This window comes from Entelurus aequoreus, linkage group LG15 (genome assembly GCF_033978785.1).
Source record: "Entelurus aequoreus isolate RoL-2023_Sb linkage group LG15, RoL_Eaeq_v1.1, whole genome shotgun sequence".
Lineage (NCBI taxonomy): Eukaryota > Metazoa > Chordata > Actinopteri > Syngnathiformes > Syngnathidae > Entelurus > Entelurus aequoreus.
This window is the reverse complement of record NC_084745.1, coordinates 46,640,635-46,661,578: the sequence shown is the minus strand read 5'-3', so window position 1 is coordinate 46,661,578 and position 20,944 is coordinate 46,640,635. Positions and strand designations below refer to the sequence as shown.

Below are 20,944 nucleotides of genomic sequence, written 5' to 3'. Positions count from 1 at the left end.
CTGTGCATGAGTGCTTCCTCTTTAAAGGCGTGTGGACCAGCCCGGTTCTGCTTGACCTCCGCGGGCGGCGTCACCACATGCGGGACAACAAAGCACACAAATAACATTATTCTCGTTATTAATGCCAGAAGTTGCCACATACAAACACGTCATTGCCATTTTTTTTTAAATCAAAAATGAAAGCATTTACGAAACAACCTCACACAAAAACGTTTTATTTTGGAATTATGAGTTTTAAGGTTTTTAAGAACTTGTACAGGACGATATTTTGTTTTTAGTTGGAGGGCCGCGTGATGACGTCATGCGGAAAAAAAATAGCGCACGGCCAATCACGAAACGCAAGATAAATGTCTCATTTAAGTGACTAAATAAAGTGTATTTTCGCCGGCGATCAATAATTGAGAGAAGCTCGCCGCTGATTGGCAAGCGGGCAGAGTGGAGGGGGCGTGGCCGAGAGCTGAGAGTGTCCGTCACGTGGCCTGGTTCCTGGCTTCCCATTGGCCAAAGGCACGTGTCGGGGAGGACGGAGGGGGGGACGTCACTCAAGGGTGTCTCGCACGGAAAATAAGAAGTAAAGTCCACGGTGAGACTATTTTATTTACTTAGCCGTGTGCGCGCACAACACATTTGCGCAAATGGCTTCTGCGCACTGGTAGGCGCAAACATCCCAGGACTTTTCATGTCCGAAAAGTATGTTTTTCTCCGAGGTGTGCACGGCTGCACTCGCCACCGCTTGACTCGGCGCATCCCTGAAACGTGTTCATTTCGCGGCGAAGGCGTTCGAAAGTGAAAGCGCGACATGGAAGAACGCGAGCGCGGCAACGGGGAGGCGCTGGAGCGGCAGGAGGCGGCGGAGTCCAACGGAGCCATCCGGCCTCTCCTGCAGGTGCAGGCCGACCTGCAGAACCCTCACCGGGTCACCAACTTCTTCATCGACAACATCCTCAGGCCGGACTTCGGACGCAAGAAGGAGCCGGCCGCGGCCCACCGGGGCGAGAGTGCGCTGCTCGCGTCGCCGCCGGAGAGCCTCGGCAGCCCCGCCGCCGCGCCGCAGACCGAGCCGCTGGGAAGCACCGTGCCCACGGAGGGGACCTCCACGCCGCACGCCGTCACCGGGGCCAAGAAGCCTGCAGCCATAGCCGCCGAGGAGCCCCTGAAAGCCCGCGGGGAGAGCGGGGACCAGTGCCTAAGCTCAGACTCGGACAGTTCCCACTCCAGCGCCAACGCAGCCCCGGCTCAGAAGCCCATGCTGTGGCCGGCCTGGGTCTACTGCACCCGGTACTCGGACCGGCCCTCTTCAGGTTGGTGCTCCCTCTTTCACGCATTGTAACACTGACCCGCTTTGCTTTGACCCACTTCCACACATCAGCAAAACTAGTACGAGGCTATCATCTTTATTTATTTTTTTATTTTTTTTGCGCTTAAAAAATCATTTAGAACCAAGCACGCACATTTTACAAATATTAAAAAAAACATTTCCACAGGCAGTCTTATTTAAAAAAAAAAAAAAAAAAACACCCGCAATTTGCAATTATTGCACGAAAATAAGCCCGTTGACGTTTACGTGCTATTATTTGAGCGTGCTTTAGAAAAAAAAAAAAAAAAGTAAAAATGTATAGAAGCATAAAATAAGTGGAGCACAACTTGTTCTCATGCATTATGTAGCTGGAGGAGGCGACTACTACGAGTTGTAAGTTGTGTAAGTGTGTGTGTGTGTGCGTGTGTGTGTGTGTGTGTGTGTAAGTGTGTGTGTGTGTGTGTGTGTGTGTGTGTGTTTCGGGAAAGTAATAAATACACAGCAGTGAAGCAAGGCTTTTCCACTGACAATTAATTAGAAAAAAAAGCAATGCTCCATATTATGTCCCTATTAAATTATTGTATTAAGTGTGCGGCGGGGAGGGGCTTATTTCCGTTCAAGGACGTTGCACGTGCAAGTGCGTATTTTCCTCACACCAAATGTCAAACAATTGGTTGCATCGGTGAACCGGGTGCTGTTTTATTGTTTATTGTTTACCGAGGATCCCCATTAGCCGACGCACAAACGCCAGGCTATAGTCTTCCTGGGGTCATTTTCATAAAGTTCAGAGTGAAATAATAATACACAGATCCAGTTACAAATAAAAGAAATGGAAAAGAAAAAGAAAATTCTCAAAACAATTAAATAAAATAACAGTACACAGGTCCAGTTACAATAAAAGAAAGGAAAAAGGGAAAGAAAAAGAAAATTCTCAAAATAATAAATAAATAAAAATAACAGTACACAGATCCAGTTACAGAACATACGCAAATGCAGTTCCAATAAAAGAAAAGAAAAAGGAAAAGAGAAAAAAAGAAAAAGAGAAAAAAAAACTGATAACATGACTCTTAAGCCTAAAAAGTGACTTTATATGTTTCTTAAATGCTTTTTTACTGGGAATAATCCTAATATTTAAATGAAGAGTAATGAAATATGTGTCCCTATACACACCCCCCCACAGGGCCCAGGTCCCGCAAACCAAAGAAGAAGACCACCACCACCACCAGCAAGGACGACAAGCGACCAAGGACGGCCTTCACAGCGGAGCAGCTCCAGAGACTCAAGTCCGAGTTCCAGAACAATCGCTACCTGACCGAGCAGAGGCGCCAGAACCTGGCGCAGGAGCTGGGCCTGAACGAGTCCCAGATCAAGATCTGGTTCCAGAACAAGCGGGCCAAGATCAAGAAAGCCACTGGCAGCAAGAACTCCCTGGCCTTGCACCTGATGGCCCAGGGACTGTACAACCACGCCACCGTCACCAAGGACGACAAATCCGACAGCGATTGAAGTATACACGCGCGTCCGTCCAAGAGCGCCACAACAAACGCGAGCCACAACAAACGCGAGCCAACCGATGATCACAGAGGATTATGAAGAAGGGCGCGCCTTCTTGCAATGCAATAATGTCATCAATACAAGGGCCAGTTCAAAGATATATACCAGCATCAATTGTTTAAAAAGAGATATTTCTGCAATATGGCGTCTGTAAAAGATGTTGTATAAAGTTGTCCGTTTGTTTGTTTGTTTGTTGCTCCCCCATCCCCTCTATTAATCAACGAATGAATGCCATCCAATAATATGATTGTCATTGTTACATCTGGCACTTCGATCAGAAGAAACAAGTCCAAAGAATGTTTATTTTCCTGCTGCATCAAGGCTACTGTGAATTTAAATCACATTTTAAACTGCTGAATGAATCATGTATAAATAACAAGAGAGGTCTATAGCATTATTTTCTAACATGTCGCTTCTATAAATGTTTGCGTGTGCAGCTATTGTAGTTTTTTGTTTATTTTATATAGCAATATCAAACACTGCAGTGTTCAATGACTGATGGCTGCTAACAAACAAGTAGCATTAAAAGAAGCATTCTGCAGGTTGTGTTCTTGGTAAATCTTCTACAGTAAATACATTTTATTACATCTTGAAAGAAGACATTTGTCGGTGACTGTATTCAAATGTGTATTTATATAGATTATATTGAAGAAGAAAAAAAAATATCCGATGACCAGTGTTGCTTTAGAGTAGATATCTGGGCTGTTTACACTGCTTGTTAATCTTGCAATAACGTTCCTTTTCTTTTGTTGTTTTGTGAATGGAAATGTGTCTTATGAGGCCTTTTGCATGAAAGCTGCAATTTGCTGTGCTGTACTGGGGGGGGGGGCAAACAACTGTCTTTATCATATGGACAAAAAGTGAGCTAAATTGAAGATACCAAATTGTGGACTTTTTATTCACCCCCTTCCCCCCGCCTTTGCCTTTCAGTGTTTTTGTTGTGCATCTGCAAAAAAAAAAAAAAAGAGGGGGGGGGGGAAAGTGTGTGTGAATTAAACAGAAGGAAAATCCACCAAACAGAAACACACTTTGCCTTAAAAAGTTCAAGTGGACTTTTTGTGAAAGAAAAAACTGCCGAATCAAGAGAAGCAGTATTACTTCAAAATGCAGACTATAGTTGGATGCCTTTACGAACACTGCTGGTACGACATTATGAATCTCATCAGCGTACATATATACATATATATCTATATCTATATATGAACAATGTTTTCCTGAAATTGCAGCACAGAGTTATAGATTACAGTGCTATTTTTTCCTTTTTGTTTTTCTTGGAAGTATCCTTTGCTAAAAAGAAAATGTACATAATTTGTATAACGTATTCATTGTGTAATTAACTGCCTCCTGGAAATTGAAAAAAAAAAAAAGAGTGAATAAACCTTCAAGATTATACAAAAAAATATATATTTTCCTGGTATTTCTATAAGAGCAAATGTTGCTGAGCTTTGGCAGCCATGACAATCAAGAAGAAACAATGCAGATTTAAGAGGGAGGGGAGATGTCCAACATTCAGATATGTCATTTTCCAATGTAGAATGGCACAATAATCCTCCTTTCCACGCAAACACCCACCCTTTCACAATCAAATTCATGGCGGCAGAGATTAAAACATTCGCACAAGGAGCCAAACATTATGCAAGAGAAAGCCTTGAACAATTCCCAAGCAGGTCCCCCCCCCCCCCAACAATGGCCTATATGCATTTTCATACTTGAGCCACTAGTCTTTGTTTGTGTTTCGCACCGCTGTCTTCTCTGCAGTCGGTCTTCCTCTCACACTGCTGGAAAATAATATTTAAAAAAAAAAGCTTCTGTCCAGAAATGGAAGTGGAAGGAAGCAAAGGGAGGGACGTAGAGAATGAGGAGGGGAGAGAAACCAAGGTCAAAGCCTGTCATGGCTGCAGGTGGCTGGTTTATACCCCCCGCCCCCCTACCCTCCCTCAGTAACCCATTCTCCACACAGAGCCTTCCCACCAAAACTTGCATCCCCTTCTCTCACGCTCACACACATCTTACTATCAGTCCCCTTTATTATTTCCCTCCTTGCCTGACAAACACACACACACACACACACACTTCATGTGTGCATGCACTTACCCGCTCCCGTGCTTCATGGAAATATTCGCAGGCAGACGAGAAGCTTCCAGAAGTTCAGCCCGGGACACATAATGTCGCTGAAGATGAGCAAGGCGCCTTCTATTCCAGCATTTTTGCAGCCCCCAGACATCTGTGTGTGTCCAGGAATAGCTTGCATAGTAAAAAAAAAAAAAAAAAAGTAAAAAAAAAACATACAAGAGGGTCCCATCTAGGTCTGACCTCTCCCGGGCCATCCTCCGCCCCTGCGGTGTCGCTTTTCACACATGCTTCCTGCGGCCACAGTGGAATCTGCTCCGAGGTGCCCGGGCGTCGTGGCGGAAACATAATTAAAGTGGTGAAAGATGTAAAAGGTGAAGAATGGGGATGACATCAGGCCAATTTCACACTTGGCACTCCGATAGCCAGGTCCAAGCCAGGAGGATCTTGCCTCGCAAGGCAGATCAAAGCGAGGTGAAAGGACACCTAACTATGCTAATCCCCAGGACGAATATATTTTAATCTTGTTAGAATACAAGTTAATGCCGTGGCACGCCGACGGAACCTTCTTGGCGAGAACGTTTCGCTTCATTCGATGGCGTCCGGCCGGTAAACAAAAACTTTGCTGTACCAGCGGCGGGCAGATCGCGGTCACGGGCCGAGGTTTTCTTTGAGGTCCGTAAAGGAAAGGAGGTATTGTTCGGCCCCGGGGTCGTCCCTGCTCGCATTGAGGCGTTGGCTATGTGGAGCACCTTGGAAACCCTTGATCTCTCATGTATGGAAGTCAGGCCGCTGGTGCCTGCAGAGGTCTGACTGGGCACACAATAGCCCGCGGATGCTTTCTGCTGAAGTCACAGGCAGGCAAGTCTGGTTTCACACACCCTGTTTGAGTGACCCGCCAACAACGAGCTCAAAGGGGAAAAACTCATCCGCTGACTTTTGGGATCTTTTCAGGAGTTTGACTAGGAAATCCTGGATGCAAAGGCTTTCTTCGCTCTTGAACAAAGATTAAGAACGAGGGAAATATGTTATGGATTTATTTAGTTTCTAATAACACTACAGCAGAGCTTGTGTTCATCCGCTTGAACCTTAGTTTTATTAGTCACAACTTTCAACAACATTTAAACTAACGTGACTTGCAAGCACACAGTTTGAAAGTAGTTTAATACAGAGTTGTAGGTTGCAGTTTCACTTTTATTCAAAGCCTTTTGACAATGATGATAATCATTCGTTCTTCCAATAAAGCAGCAAGACAAACACTTCACATTTTTCCTATTTCGAAACAATTTAACGAGGGATGCACAATATTTTTGTTTCAAGACGCAAATTACGAGCTCATAATTGCATTATTTTCAAAGAAACATTTTCATCAATTTACTACAACTCTAGAGCTGTGATTTTACAGTTAATTACAACAACGTTACAAGTAAATGCTGCAGCTTTGCAATTGTAACTGGTTATTTACTGTACGTACAAGAGTGTGCAATGTGCTCTACAGAACCTCTCAAGGGACAAATCAGTTTGAATTCACAGTCATTTGCTGTTACATTGCAGGACTATGATTATAGTATTTTACTGTGAAATAAGTTGATTGCAGTCTTTTGTTGTAATGTTGAAGTCAATTTTGATTACAGTAATTTGAAGTGAAAAATGCAGTTAAGGTAAATGTGTACGGTGTGGATTTCGACAAACTGTCAGGTTTGTCCTGACAAAGGTCGATGTCTTCAATGATGGTTTAAGTTAGGTATGGTACAAAACATTGTAGTATACTTAAATATACGTTGATAGCAAATTGAAGGGGAACGTTTAACAAACGAGATAAATCAGTATCTGAGGTATGAAAATATAAACTGTACAACCATCAAAAAAATCCTTATCATCACCATTACTCGTTTTAGCCCTTGGGTCATCTGTGGCAAATTTGACCCATTGGACAAGCACATTTCTTTACGGTTAGCTTTGTCGTAGCGATACTGGCGTTTTAGGTTTGATGTGTTGAAGGTCGATGTTCCCCCCCTCCCCTCCTGGCGGAATGTTCGCAGAACCTTTGGTGCAAATAGCACACGAAAAGTCTGAAACAGTGAAGGAGTCCCGCCCGATCGACACCATGTTTGTTTACACTGCGAGCTCTGGGGAAGTTTACGACATTCTTACAGCATGCACATAGGGAAGAAAGGAGCGCTTGATTTGCTCACCCTAACTCAACCTAAAGAACGTATGTACAGCTCTGGTAATGGGTACATTCGCACCCACCTGCACAAATGTACTTCAAAATGTAACAATCAAAATAAATATGACTTTTTTTTGTTTACTAGTTGAGTTGAGTTGAGTTGAGTTTGAGTTTATTTCGAACATGCAAGCATACAACATGATACATCACAATTTCTAGTTTCTCTTTTCAACATGTTCGAAAAGGAGTAGGAAGAAGCAGAGCTTATTTAATCCTACCCCTTTTCTTTTACATAACAGTTGCTAAAACTTTTGTTCACTTCCTGTTCTCAATTTATTCACAATATACTCCATAAGTAATCACAATAAAAATAAATAAATAATAATAATTGGTGAAGTAAGTTACATTTCATATTAAAGTTAAAGTACCAATGATTGTCACACACACATATATGATGAGATAAGTAAGATTATTTTGAGAGTGAAAGAATGGATGAATTAAATAAATTCAGTATATCCTATATACTAGGGCATGCATATATAATATGCATTAGTTTGACCATTTAAAATCAACAATAATAAAAAGGAGATGCTTGGAAATAGCATAAAAATGCCCCCAAAACTTGGAAAAACGCGATTCATAGCGTTACTTTCTGGTGTAACCATCATGAGCGTTCTGTTAAGGTATATTTCTTTTATATTTTGATAAATCATCATATTTATGTATTACTAAAATTAAATAGGTATTGATCAATCTTTAAGCTGTGTGTATTTGATTTCAGTTTGCTTTTGACTTCTTATTTAGAATTGTAGTTGAAACTTTTACAACCTTGTGTTGCGCTCATGATGGCTTAACCAAACTAGATTTCATTTAATGATCTTATTTTGAATATTTATTCCCTTATTTACATTTAGTATATTTAAATATTCATTTATAAACATTGAATACATTTCAAATATCAATAAAATGCAATTGCCTTCATCTTATAGGGTAATGTTTAGTTACACCAAGTCATGAGCGTAACACTAAGCTTCATCACTTTGACTTGTAATATCTCTAATTCTGGTGGTGTTTAATGCTTTTTTCTTTTTGGAACATGTACTATACATACAATACAATAAAGTCCCATATAAAATTATGTTTCTAGCAATACTTTAATTTTGCCTTTGAAAGTAACACTCCAATGTCCGTTAGTGGAGCTGCACACACAGGTAATCTCGCCTCATTAGAGCATTTTAAAATGGCATTTTATCGGTTGTCAGAGATATCTTGCAATGTTGTCAGATTTCTCTGCGTGATGTCATAATTCTAAATATCGGTACGATATTTATCAAGCACCCCTGCATTTAACCATAGAAAATGATAAGGGGATTCATTTGTTCCAAGGTAATCATGGAAGCTTCTTATCACACTTGTGTTTGCCATCATTGGAACCCTTTTGTGGTGGCATTCAAAATCAACTGTTTAGATACAGAGGTGAAGACTCTCGTGAAGTCCCCCGTAATTAGGTTCAGATTTTGTTTGACTTTTGAGGCATAGTTTTCCAGAGAAAATGTGTCTTTGTTAGGTTTAGGTGGATGTTTTACAATATACAAAGTATGAAAACACTCAAATATTAATGATTTTTGTGTGAATGCCACAAGACATGCACCAAAAAGTGTTCAATTCATTATTATTCCGTCGTTGTTTCCGGCGCGTTTCTTCATCCAATCTGAACTGTTCAGGTATCCAAACGTTTGGCTAGGCCGGTACGCCATTGCGAACATTTGCTTTTTCCTAAGTATGCCAAATTACCCAGAATTCCCGTTTTGCCTGGAAATTCTTCCTTCTTCTCCCCCAGTTTTCATCTGATCGGAACCGTTCAAATTCATCCGATCCGGAACGTTCAGCTCGATTATTATTTTTCTTCCCAAAACTCCCAGATTACCAGGAATTCCTGAAAAGTTTTCCCATTCAAAATGATTGGGGCTAATATTCACACTTGCACAAGTTCCACATTTCTCACTCGACTCAAACCATTCCACCATCTATTGATTGATTGATTGAAACTTTTATTAGTAGATTGCACAGTACAGTACATATTCCGTACAATTGACCACTAAATGGTAACACCCGAATACGTTTTTCAACTTGTTTAAGTCGGGGTCCACGTAAATCAATTCATGGTATTCTACACACTGCACTCACCCTGGAAATTCAAGCAAACATGTTTCCTGGTTCAAAGATTTCCCAGATTACCAGGAATTCCGTCTTTTTTTCGCCCTTTATTCTTTTAACTTCTTCTCCCCCAGTTTTACAGTCTGATATTTATCATGCACCCCTGCATTTACCATAGAAAAGGATATAAGAGGATCAATTTGTTCCAAGGTAATCATAGAAGCTTCTTATTAGACTTTTGTTTGCCATCATTGCTACCTAAAAATCCCCCAAAAACTGTTTAGATACAGAGGTGGTGACTCTCATGAAGTCATGCACGATGAAGTCCAAACTTAGTTTGACTTTTGAGGCATATTTTTCCAGAGAACATTCGTCATCATTAGGTTTAGGTGGATTTTTTACATTATACAAAGTATGAAAACACTGGAATACTAATGATTATTATATTAAGCTGCAGGGCAAATTGTGTTTAGTGCTTCATTTGTCTTTTACACATTAAAATGGACAAAAGCCAGGGATGTCCTGTTTTTATTGTTTGTTGCCACGCAAGAAGACAGGGTCAAGGATACAGCAGACTCACCTCAAGCCCGGGGGTCTGGGGGGGAGAGACCTGCCTGTCACTCACCTTGTGGTTACGCATCATGGCTGACAGAGGCACAAAGTGGGAGCCTGGTGCTGTAGCAACAGTGGCAACATCATCACCAAAAAAGCCCATCCTGAGCATGACATCTTCCTCCAAGCCCAGCAGCAGCTCTCTGCTCTGTGGAAGAAGAAAAAAAAAATATATATATATAAATATCATGTTCACTGCAGGGTCCAGTAGCAATAAAGTGTCATTCAGCATTAGTAGGTAGGCCTAAAATAGACTTTGTGGACAATTCCCCTCAAAATCTACCCTACGACACATTGCAATAGAGTTGTTGTCAAGTGTCAGTCAGGCCAGGGTGGTTAAAAATTCCCCAATGTAATTTCTAAGTGAATAAAAGCATGGAGTGATTTTAAATGGGTCAATGAAAGCATTGGTTTGTACAACCTGATTGGTCCCAGTCACAAGACATAATAGGCGCATGCATAGAACGCTTTTGCTGCCAAGAACAAAAGGGCTTCAATCACAACAGATCCTCCCACTGTGTTGCCCCTCCGTAAAACAATTAACACACGCAATCAAAGACAATACTTGACCAGTTAAGAATACAAATGATAGCATGTCGTGCACAAAAGCATCAGCACCAAGTACATAGCAGGCCCGACTGCAGCAACAATTTGGAGGAAATTGGCAGCGGGCCAAAGACGTGGGTGCTGAGCTCAAAGAGGGTTAACACTTCCTGTAAATTTGCAACATGGAGTTTCAAAAGTCGCATTTCCATTTGGCCGCGTTCCACTGCTGCTGTTAACTTTTAAAACAGGAGCGTTTGGAATAAAGCCGTGAAGTCCTCAGGACTACACTCCTTTGTGTAGGTGGGCCTCAATGCACAAGCAAAATCATCATCTCACATGCAGGCGGCCATACAAGGCGAGCTCCAGCTCAGTCAACCATGTCCTAGCTCACCGTCATGGGCGTTGCCTCCCTCTGCCGCCTTCTCCCTCTCACTCACGCTGCCATTTTAACTGCTCCTGAGTGGCGGACGAGAAAGGGCGGGGTTGGCGGCGACTGCCATGATGTCGGCAGAGGGCTCGTCAAGACACCCACGCCGGAAAGGAGTAGCTCCGACACCACAACATGTCCACGCTACAAATTAATACCGACCACGTCAATGTAGTGAAGTACGAACAATAACAATAATATTTTCTATTTTTGCAAATGTATGTCATGCACTACCACGGAAATGTAGCAAATAAAACACTCAAAATTAATTAACACATTAGCTAGCATGAGTCCCAATACTGGAATATTGTGCGACATGTCACCGAATTGGTGTCATTGCCAAATGAACTGTAATATATTTATTTTTTAATTAAGAAAGTAGCCACGCATTGAACTGATTACATATTTATAAACACAATTTTAAATCTGTGTACACTGTAAAATAGCTTCTATGGTTTCTAGAATTAGATTTAAACCATTTAAGACAATCATTCAAATCATTCAGAGATTTTATATTTTTCAATCATTTGTTACTACCCCTTACTCCATCTATACTATATTTTCTTCTTACATCTAGCTTCTTCTGAGTTTATATCCACACTGTAGTCGTTTCCCTGGGGTTTTTTGTTTTTTTTTACTTAGGAATAGTCCACAAGTCACACAATCGACAGGAAGTTGCATCACTCAGATCCTAGAAGTAAGTTCACCGTTATGGGAAGTAAAATCTCAGCACAGACCTAAATTATTTCTTTAATGTTATTCCATCCATCCATTTTCTACCGCTTGTCCCTTAAGGGGTCGCGACTGGAGCCGGTCCATCCCAGCCGCACTTGGGTGGAAGGCGGGGTACACCCTGGACAAGTTGCCACCTCATTGCACACAAATAGACAACATTCACACTCCCATTCAGACACTATTTATTTTTCAAATACAATTTGGTTTTAAATAGCTGTAATGTACAACATGCTATGAGGCTATGTGGCTATATTTCATGCAGTTGCAAATTCTATGCTTAAAACCTGTTACTTTCAGTCCTGTCTTTAGCTTAGGGAACCTTGTATCGAAATCGGCCAAAATACATTTTGCTTATATTAATGTGTGTATCATTCGATTTAAATGTTGAACAAATTTAAGTTTATTCTGAAAGAGTTAGCACAAGCAAAGGCCAGCAATTCAGTAGCTTGACAATGATAGCTTTGTTTTAAGGTAATTATAGACGTATACCACAAATACAAATACACTATCATTTCCTAAATGTGGGTCCTAAAGTTGTCCAATTTGCAAAAGTACATAACCAAAAAAAACTTATTTACAGTTCATGAGGAATTACTATGAAACACAAAAACAAACTATACATCAATGCCTGGGAAAAATCACTGTTTTCAAAGCTAATAATGCTCAGTTCCAATTGACAGTCAGTGGTAATAAGTTACCAATAGGTTTGTTAATGCGCTTGTATGGAATAATGGTGTAAGACTACACTATCAATCAGAGTTGTTTTACTTTCTCAAGCAGATAAATTAGTTGATCAAACGGCTGTACTTTACAGTCAAAAGCGTACAAACGGGAAAATGATCCGAATAAATGAATGGCCTGTGTTCTACTCACAATAACCTCTAATCCTCTAATCCCTGGAAGGATACAACTACCAAAGTCATGTTGTCAGCAATATTACGAAGGAGTAAGTAAAAGACAGATAATGCTTTACTCTCACTTCCACTTCCAGTCACCTCTGGGGTGAAAAAAGACCAAAGTGGCTCTGATCAAACTATATTTGAGGTCAAAGTTCATTAGGTCCTCTTGGCAACACCAGGGCAACAGGCAACGTTGTCTAGACAGGTCATGGTATCTCCCCGCCTCTCGATGCCCAAACTGCCACCCTCTGGTTCCTTCCGGAAGAAGGGGTCAGCGGTAGCCAAGTGCAGGGTAAACAGGGTGAGGCGGGGCCGACCTTTGGTCCTGCTGGGGTCGGATCAGCACCTCCACACTTGGATGATCAAAGATGGGGATCTACCATGCCAGGCCCAGTGAGAAAAGAGGGGGCCGGGTCGGAAGATGAACTCTACGTTTCTGTAATCTAGACGTGTCCATGGCCCGATTGTCTCCTTTCACAGTGCAAAATGGACCCTTCCGGTGGCACTGATTACATTAGGCAGGACAGACTCTTTTCACAAGGGTGGCCAGACAAAAGAGGCGCTTCCGCGGCCCTCACCATCTGGTCCCCAAACAACAGAAAAGGTCCCGGGAAGTAAAAAAAAAATAAATTCAAAAAAGCCCGGCCAGCACTGAATAAGAGTGAATAAAAGGAATGCTGTTTGAATAGATGGGATGGCTGGACAGATAAGCAAACATACAGTAAAGCCTTGCACATTTACACAAAGACCGGGGGAACAAATAAAGCCATGTACCAGCTCTGCTGATCCTTGACAGATTTAGGCAAAAATGGAAAACTGTGGTGAATCAAGAGGGCCTTGTTATTACTGCAAACGACTTCAGCCCTGACTCCATGAACTGACCAAATCTGTAGAGCTGGGAATCTCAGGGTACCTCACAATTCGATATGTGAGACCTGACTTACAATAGGGCGGTTACGCGATAAACTAACTAAATAAATGTCATCGTTTATATTCTGCAGCATAATTTAAGAAGAGTACAAACAACAATGACATTGCTTTAATGCAACATAACTGTAAACAGGATTTTATTTGACAGTTTCACTTTTTTTTTAAATTCTCTCTTAAGAAGATTAAATCTATACATTACAAAAATACATATTTTGTAGTAAAGGTGGGAATCTTTGGCCACCTCACGATTCAATTACAATTCAGGAGCTACGATTCGATTAAAAATCGATTATTGCAGTTTTACATCGCTTTTCGTTTCACTAAAATAGCGTTTATCACTTGTACTTTTAAAAACAGTGCATTTTTAACAGGAAATTCCCATCACATTTATTAAATCAATGGAAATGTGTGCAAAACTGGAACATAAGTGCCCTAAAATAAAGGAGCAGCTCGGCTCTCTCAGGGAGTTGGCTCGCTGCGGTCAGCCACATTTTAGAACCGTCTGCATTACTTTATTTACAATAGATAAATTGATTATAGATTATTCACGTTTACTAATTGATTTTATAATCGTCCATGTCCGAATTGCGATGCATCTAAAAATCGATTACCGTGTTTTCTGGACCACAGGGCGGATTATAAAGCGCACTGCCAAATCTATAAGCTACACAAACAGCTGAGAAATTGTTATGCTTCTTGAAAAAGTGGCAATGTTCAAGAAAATTCAGCTTTACAAGGTGTGTGGAAAATGGTAAAAACACAGAAGCATAAGCTGTGTTTACAAAAGTTGTGAAGGAGAATGCAAACCTCTGTATCTTTACTACTATTTGTCTATTCTAAACTCTATGAAATGTTCAACACTTGTAGATTTCAGCATGTAGAAAGTATTAGAACAGGATTGTGTCTTAATTGACTAGAAATATTTAACAAACATACTTGGCTAGTTAATGTAGCACACTCGTACAGATCAGTATAGCTCACACAAACAAACACACACACACAGATGTACGACGCAAACATGACAGGACATGCCTCGATAATTTTGGGTCAACAAAATGTATTTCACATCATCAGATTTTGATTAAAACATTTCACAGAGCACTGTCAAATATACAAATAATCAATCCATATACCCTATATCAGGCTGGACTTTACTATTAGTCTTCTTTTGTATATTCCGAAGAACCAGCGTCCTCTACTGCAGACTATTTATTTATCAAAGTTACTGGAGCGTTCTGCTGTTTTTATACTTGTATAGCGCTTTTCTACCTTCAAGGTACTCAAAGCGTTTTGACACTATTTCCACATTCACCCATACACATTCACACACACACACACACACACACACACACACACACACACACACACACACACACACACACACACACACACACACACACACACACACTGATGGTGGGAGCTGCCATCAGGACCCATCAGGAGCAAGAGTGAAGTGTCTTGCTCAAGGACACAACGGACGTGACTAGGTTGGTAGAAGCTGGGAATCGAACCAGGAACCCTCAGGTTGCTGGCACAGCCACTCTCCCAACCGCGCCACGCCGATGTTAGTCAAAGATCACTTCTATGACAGCACTTCATAAAATGTGAGTCTCACAAGTTTTGAATTAAAGAGCTCATATGATGAAAAAGAGAGGACCTAAAATAGAACCTTGAGGTACACTAGTATTATAGCTAAATAAGTTGAACAAATGACTACTGGATGTATCTGAAGTAAATGAGCTACAGAATGAAAGAATTATGAAAAAAAGGTGTAACTGCCAAAAAGGCGAGGACTTAAAGGGGTGCCTTGAGGAACGCCTCAGTTTGAACCTGAGTGTTCTATGTTTGCTAGCAAGGTTAAAATGTCAATGCAAAGATCACCAATGTGTTTACAGTGGTCCAAGTTCCTCCATCAGGAGCACTCTAGTCTTTTAGGAATTTGCTGCAAAAAAATCTTTGTTTTGAACTGAACTCGGGGTCCAGTATGGTGTCATTTCTGGGCGGTATCATTGAATAGCCCTACCCTACATACTCTATCCCAGTCTGATGTCCGATGTTTACACATGTTATACTTTTTTGGCCACACATTATCACAATCTGCATATAAATTTGATACCAAATTGACAAACATTATAAACTAGTACTGAAGTATAAAAACACATAGAACCAGCATCTAAACCTATTTAAGGGAATCCCAAGTACTTTATCAATAGGGCACACACATTGACATGTCTTAGCGCCGTTAATTGCAGCAATCTTTTTTTTTTTTTGTCCTGCCCAGCGACTCAGGCAAATCATATTGTTGATGTAGATGCCCATATCTGATAAACATATTTACTTTAGAAGTGTGAAGTGAAGTGAATTATATTTATATAGCGCTTTTCTCTACTGACTCAAAGCACTTTTACATAGTGAAACCCAATATCTAAGTTACATTTAAACCAGAGTGGGTGGCACTGGGAGCAGGTGGGTAGAGTGTCTTTCCCAAGGACACAACGGCAGTGACTAGGATGGCGGAAGCGGGGATCGAACCTGGAACCCTCAAGTTGCTGGCACGGCCACTCTACCAACCGAGCTATACCGCCCCACCGAAGTGTGGGATACTTCATCTGTTGCATTATTTGTATTTGTCTTCATCAAATGGATTTATTTAATGTTTGGAGCAGCCGGACCGGAGCAGGAGGAGATAGAAAGTAGAAAAAAAGGAAGACAGAGGGGAAACTTGCAGGGACAAGACGGAGAGACAACACCAACAACAACAAAAACAACAACAGAACAACATCAGCAAATACAATAAGTACAAATATGATACGAAAAATTATAACAAATAAGCAGTTAGTGAAGTAAATGTTAATAACACAGAAATTATCATTATTACACTATAAATAACACTATTGATAATGAATAATAACAATAATTACCTCTATGATCAACAATACAAATGCAACAATACATATTTGTAATGACAACTTGAATTACAAAAGAAAGCAGATAAAAGGAGGGCAAGAAACAGAAGCAAACTTCATTAACCTTGTAGATTGTAATAAAGTAGGTTAATCTTTATCAGTGTGCAGTGTTTTACCAAGGACAACATTAATATATGTTTGGTGAAACATGATTATAAGCATGAGTGTATGTATGCATATGTGCTTTTGTATGTATATGTATGTTTGTATAGTGAATGTGCGTGTGTATGTATGTACTGTGTTTGTGTATGTATGTGGGAGTGTATGTACCTATGTACACTACCGTTCAAAAGTTTGGGGTCACGTTGAAATGTCCTTATTTTTGAAAGAAAAGCACTGTACTTTTCAATGAAGATAACTTTAAACTAGTCTTAACTTTAAAGAAATACACTCTATACATTGCTAATGTGGTAAATGACTATTCTAGCTGCAAATGTCTGGTTTTTGGTGCAATATCTACATAGGTGTATAGAGGCCCATTTCCAGCAACTATCACTCCAGTGTTCTAATGGTACAATGTGTTTGCTCATTGGCTCAGAAGGCTAATTGATGATTGGAAAACCCTTGTGCAATCATGTTCACACATCTGAAAACAGTTTAGCTCGTTACAGAAGCTACAAAACTGACCTTCCTTTGAGCAGATTGAGTTTCTGGAGCATCACATTTGTGGGGTCAATTAAACACTCAAAATGGCCAGAAAAAGAGAACTTTCATCTGAAACTCCACAGTCTATTCTTGTTCTTAGAAATGAAGGCTATTCCACAAAATTGTTTGGGTGACCCCAAACTTTTGAATGGTAGTGTAAGTGCGTAAGTACCTATGTTTGCGTGTATGTATGTATGTATGTATGAATGGATGTGTATGTACTGTATATGTATTTGTATGTACAATATATTTGTCTCCCAGTATGTGCGGGAGCCAAAGTACGGCGGCCCCAGCCGCCCAGAGAGCCCAACTCAAAACAGCAGTCAGGCCGGCCAGCGACAGGACCATCAGAACCGGGCCCGCCGAGCCGCCCGGCAGGCCGTCGGCCAGCAGTGGACAAGGCACGGGAGAAGCAAGGGACAGCAGCGATCTTAACTAAACTACATTGAGTATGTCATGTTAACTGCGGCTTTGTGCGTTATAACGCCACTCGCAGCACACTTCATACACACAAACCTGCTTTGCCAGAGAGGAAGATGCAGCAGAAGAGTTCTGAGGTGACAATTTTGAAACTGTTGCTATGTTTATTGGGGAGAGTTACTTAACCTCTAAAGGCCTGAGTGGCCACGTGCGTGGACAGCACCTTTTAGTTCTTATTTCCAAAATTGTCTGCACTACTGAATTGGGGTCTTATGGCCATTATGTGGACACTTATACTGCTATCTGGTGGTGTCAGAAGAGTAAACATACAATGGAATTTGGAAAAAAAAAGTGTAAAAATAAAAATTAGCATGTCACTAAACATGAAGTACACGTTTGTTACTTATGGACTAAGTACATCATATAAAAAGATGATTCTTAGTTTTTATTCTAATTAGCGTCCAATAAGCCCAAATAGCAAAGAAAAAGAAAAAAAAGCATGTAAGCAAACAGCTTGGGCCTTAAGAGGTTAAGTGAGGAGTGTGTGTCTTGCGACGTGCATTTATTTGGTAATTAAATACAGGCGGTAAAGAAAAAGTGGAGAATTTGCCGCCTGAGCAGAGATCCACTTCCACAAGCCCGGAGAGCGTGCGGAATGTTATGTTTTTTTATTTGTTTCAATGGCACAGGAACTCTTTATTTACACCTCTACAGCAGTGTTTTTCAACCTTTTCTGAGCCAAAGCACATTTTATTCATTGAGAAAATCCTGAGGCACACCACCAGCAGAAATAATTGAAAATTGAAACTCAGCAGCCGATATTGACAATAAAAAGTCGTTCTCGCAATTGTTGGATATGAATTCAAACCATAACCAACCATGCATCACTATGCTGTAGCTCTTGTCTCAAAGTAGGTGTACTGTCACATCACACCCTGACTTATTTGGAGTTTTTTGGTGTTTTCCTGTGTGTAGTGTTTTAGTTCTTGTCTTGCGCTCCTATTTTGGTGGCTTTTCCCGTTTTATTGGTATTTTCCTGTAGCAGTTTCATGTCTTCCTTTGAGCGCTATTCTCTGCATCTGCTTTGTTTTAGCAATCAAGAATATTGAAGTTGTTGCTATCCTTCTTTGTGGGGACATTGATGATTGTCACGTCATGTTCGTATGTACTTTGTGGACGCTCCACATGCTGTAAGTCTTTGCTGTCGTCCAGCATTCTGTTTTTGATTACTTTGTAGCCAGTTCAGTTTTAGTTTCCCTAAGCTTCTATGCCTTTTCTTAGGGGCAATCACCTTTTGTTTATTTTCATTAGATACCTTTTCACCTGCATGCTGCCTCCCACTGTCGTCTGCATATTGGGATCACGACAAACCATCGTCGTCTCACACGACCTGTTCCCGACATCTACAAAGCAATTAGCTACCGGCTGCCACCCACTGGTATGGAAGAGTATAACACGGTTACTCTGCCGAGCTCTAGACAGTACAGACACTCAAACAACGGCACGTAATTTACGGATTATAATTACTTGTGTGCAAAAAATATTTTTACCCCAAAAAGGTGAAATTACATAATCTCCCACGGCACACCAGACTGTATCTCACAGCACGCTAGTGTGCCGCGACACAGTGGTTGAAAAACACTGCTCTATAGGATACCCATACTCACTCGTAGCCTCGCTAGCTAAGATATGTCCGCTAGCACTATTGTCTATAGCAGTGATTCTCAAACTGTGGTATGGGTACCACTGGTGGTACATGGGACCCATCTAGTGGTACGCCAATAAATCACTTGATTAGAGTACAGTGTTTTATTTTCCTATATTCAAACAGTGTTACTGCTCAAACTGTGTGTAATGTTACAGTAGCCAAAAATAGGGAATCTACTTATTAAATAAAACCTCTGCCTTGTTTTAAATGAATACTTAGACCTACTACGCTACTCTATTTTAATGTTGGTCATTATGGTGGTACTTGGAGAGCCAAGTTTTTGACATTTTGAGAACCACGGGTCCATACTACTAGTTCAACTGTACCGCTAAGACTTCTGGGTAATGTAACGTATTTTTCGGAGTATAAGTCGCACCGGAGTATACGTCGCACCTGCCGAAAATGCATAATAAAGAAGGAAAAAAACATAAATAGGTCGCCCTGGAGTATAAGTCGCATTTTTTGGGGAAATTTATTTGATAAAACCCAACACCAAGAATAGACATTTGAAAGGCAATTTAAAATAAATAAAGAATAGTGAACAACAGGCTGAATAAGTGTACGTTATATGAGGCATAAATAACCAACTGAGAACGTGCCTGGTATGTTAACGTAACATATTATGGTAAGAGTCATTCAAATAACTATAACATATAGAACATGCTATACGTTTACCAAACAATCTGTCACTCCTAATCGCTAAATCCCATGAAATCTTATACGTCTAGTCTCTTACGTGAATGAGCTAAATAATATTATTTAATATTTTACGGTAATGTGTTAATAATTTCACACATAAGTCGCTCCTGAGTATAAGTCGCACCCCCGGCCAAACAATGAAAAAAACTGTGACTTATAGTCCGAAAAATACGGTAGTTACTCTACAAGTACCAACACACAGCAACCCAACCTTTGTCACTTCCATAAGTGCAGAAAACTTAGAGGCACAATTACGTCTTTTGGCAACACTTGACTCTCTTGGTGAAATATGAAAACCAGTCGTGTTCAAAGCGTGGCCCACGGGCCATTTTTGGAATGCAGCTTTTTTTTATAGACACTACGGTTAACTATAGAAATAAAATAAACAAAAATAATAATAAAAAATGGAAAACATTTGCAAAAAGCATGATATAATGGGAAAAAAAGCTTACATATTGATACAACTAATGAATAAAATAGAGATTTGTCTTTGAATATATATAACGTTTCTTTAGCCCTTTTATTAGCCTATTTATTTTCAAATAACATGATGACGTTAGCAACCCAAAATTTACCATTTGAATAGAACATTTTCTGTTCGGTTTCAAGTTTTACTAGCTTTGTCCAATCCATTCTATAAAAGTAAGTGTGTATGTTTTGATAATTAACATGTTGCGTAGATAATGTGGGGATGTAAATAAGGTTATTTCAAGCCAATTTTGTTACATTTACAGGGATTAGTTAAAAGTAATGTGACAATATTTGATTGATGTCATGTTTATGTTGCTTTCTGTTAGTGTAAACATGCAAATTTACTCTCTTTTTAAGAGAATGACTCTCTTGAGTTCACCCGTGTAGATGACAGCTAATTGAGTGTTTGCGGTTTAGAAATACTTTACAATATTCCTTTCAGGGAATTTAAGCTTACTTCTGTTCTTTTTTTTTTCTTTTTTTTTACATAGGAGTCCTGTGCAAGTTCCATTGCATTAGTATAAGCCCGAGTAAGCCAAGGTATATTTTGGACAACGGTGACTCGACTTATTAAGAAGGAACGATAAAACACGTTTACAGAGACCAAAAAATGATATGCAACAAGAGCATATCATTAC

The 20,944-nt window shown here is 40.3% G+C and overlaps 1 protein-coding gene across 1 annotated transcript; it reads left to right on the top strand.

Annotated features, from left to right (window-relative positions):
- Positions 1-517: 517 nt before the first annotated feature.
- Positions 518-3,667, top strand: en2a (engrailed homeobox 2a). The gene is made up of 2 exons (XM_062021633.1): positions 518-1,301; positions 2,478-3,667. The coding sequence occupies exons 1-2, from the start codon at positions 800-802 to the stop codon at positions 2,801-2,803; spliced, it is 828 nt and encodes a 275-aa protein (XP_061877617.1). The 5' UTR covers positions 518-799; the 3' UTR covers positions 2,804-3,667.
- The last annotated feature ends 17,277 nt before the right edge of the window (positions 3,668-20,944 follow it).

Bases quoted from the DNA above. Each gene is read 5' to 3' on its own strand.
- en2a (XM_062021633.1), top strand. From the start codon at position 800: ATGGAAGAACGCGAGCGCGGCAACGGGGAGGCGCTGGAGCGGCAGGAG. The intron at 1,302-2,477 runs GTTGGTGCTCCC...ACCCCCCCACAG, and splicing joins CTCGGACCGGCCCTCTTCAG to GGCCCAGGTCCCGCAAACCA.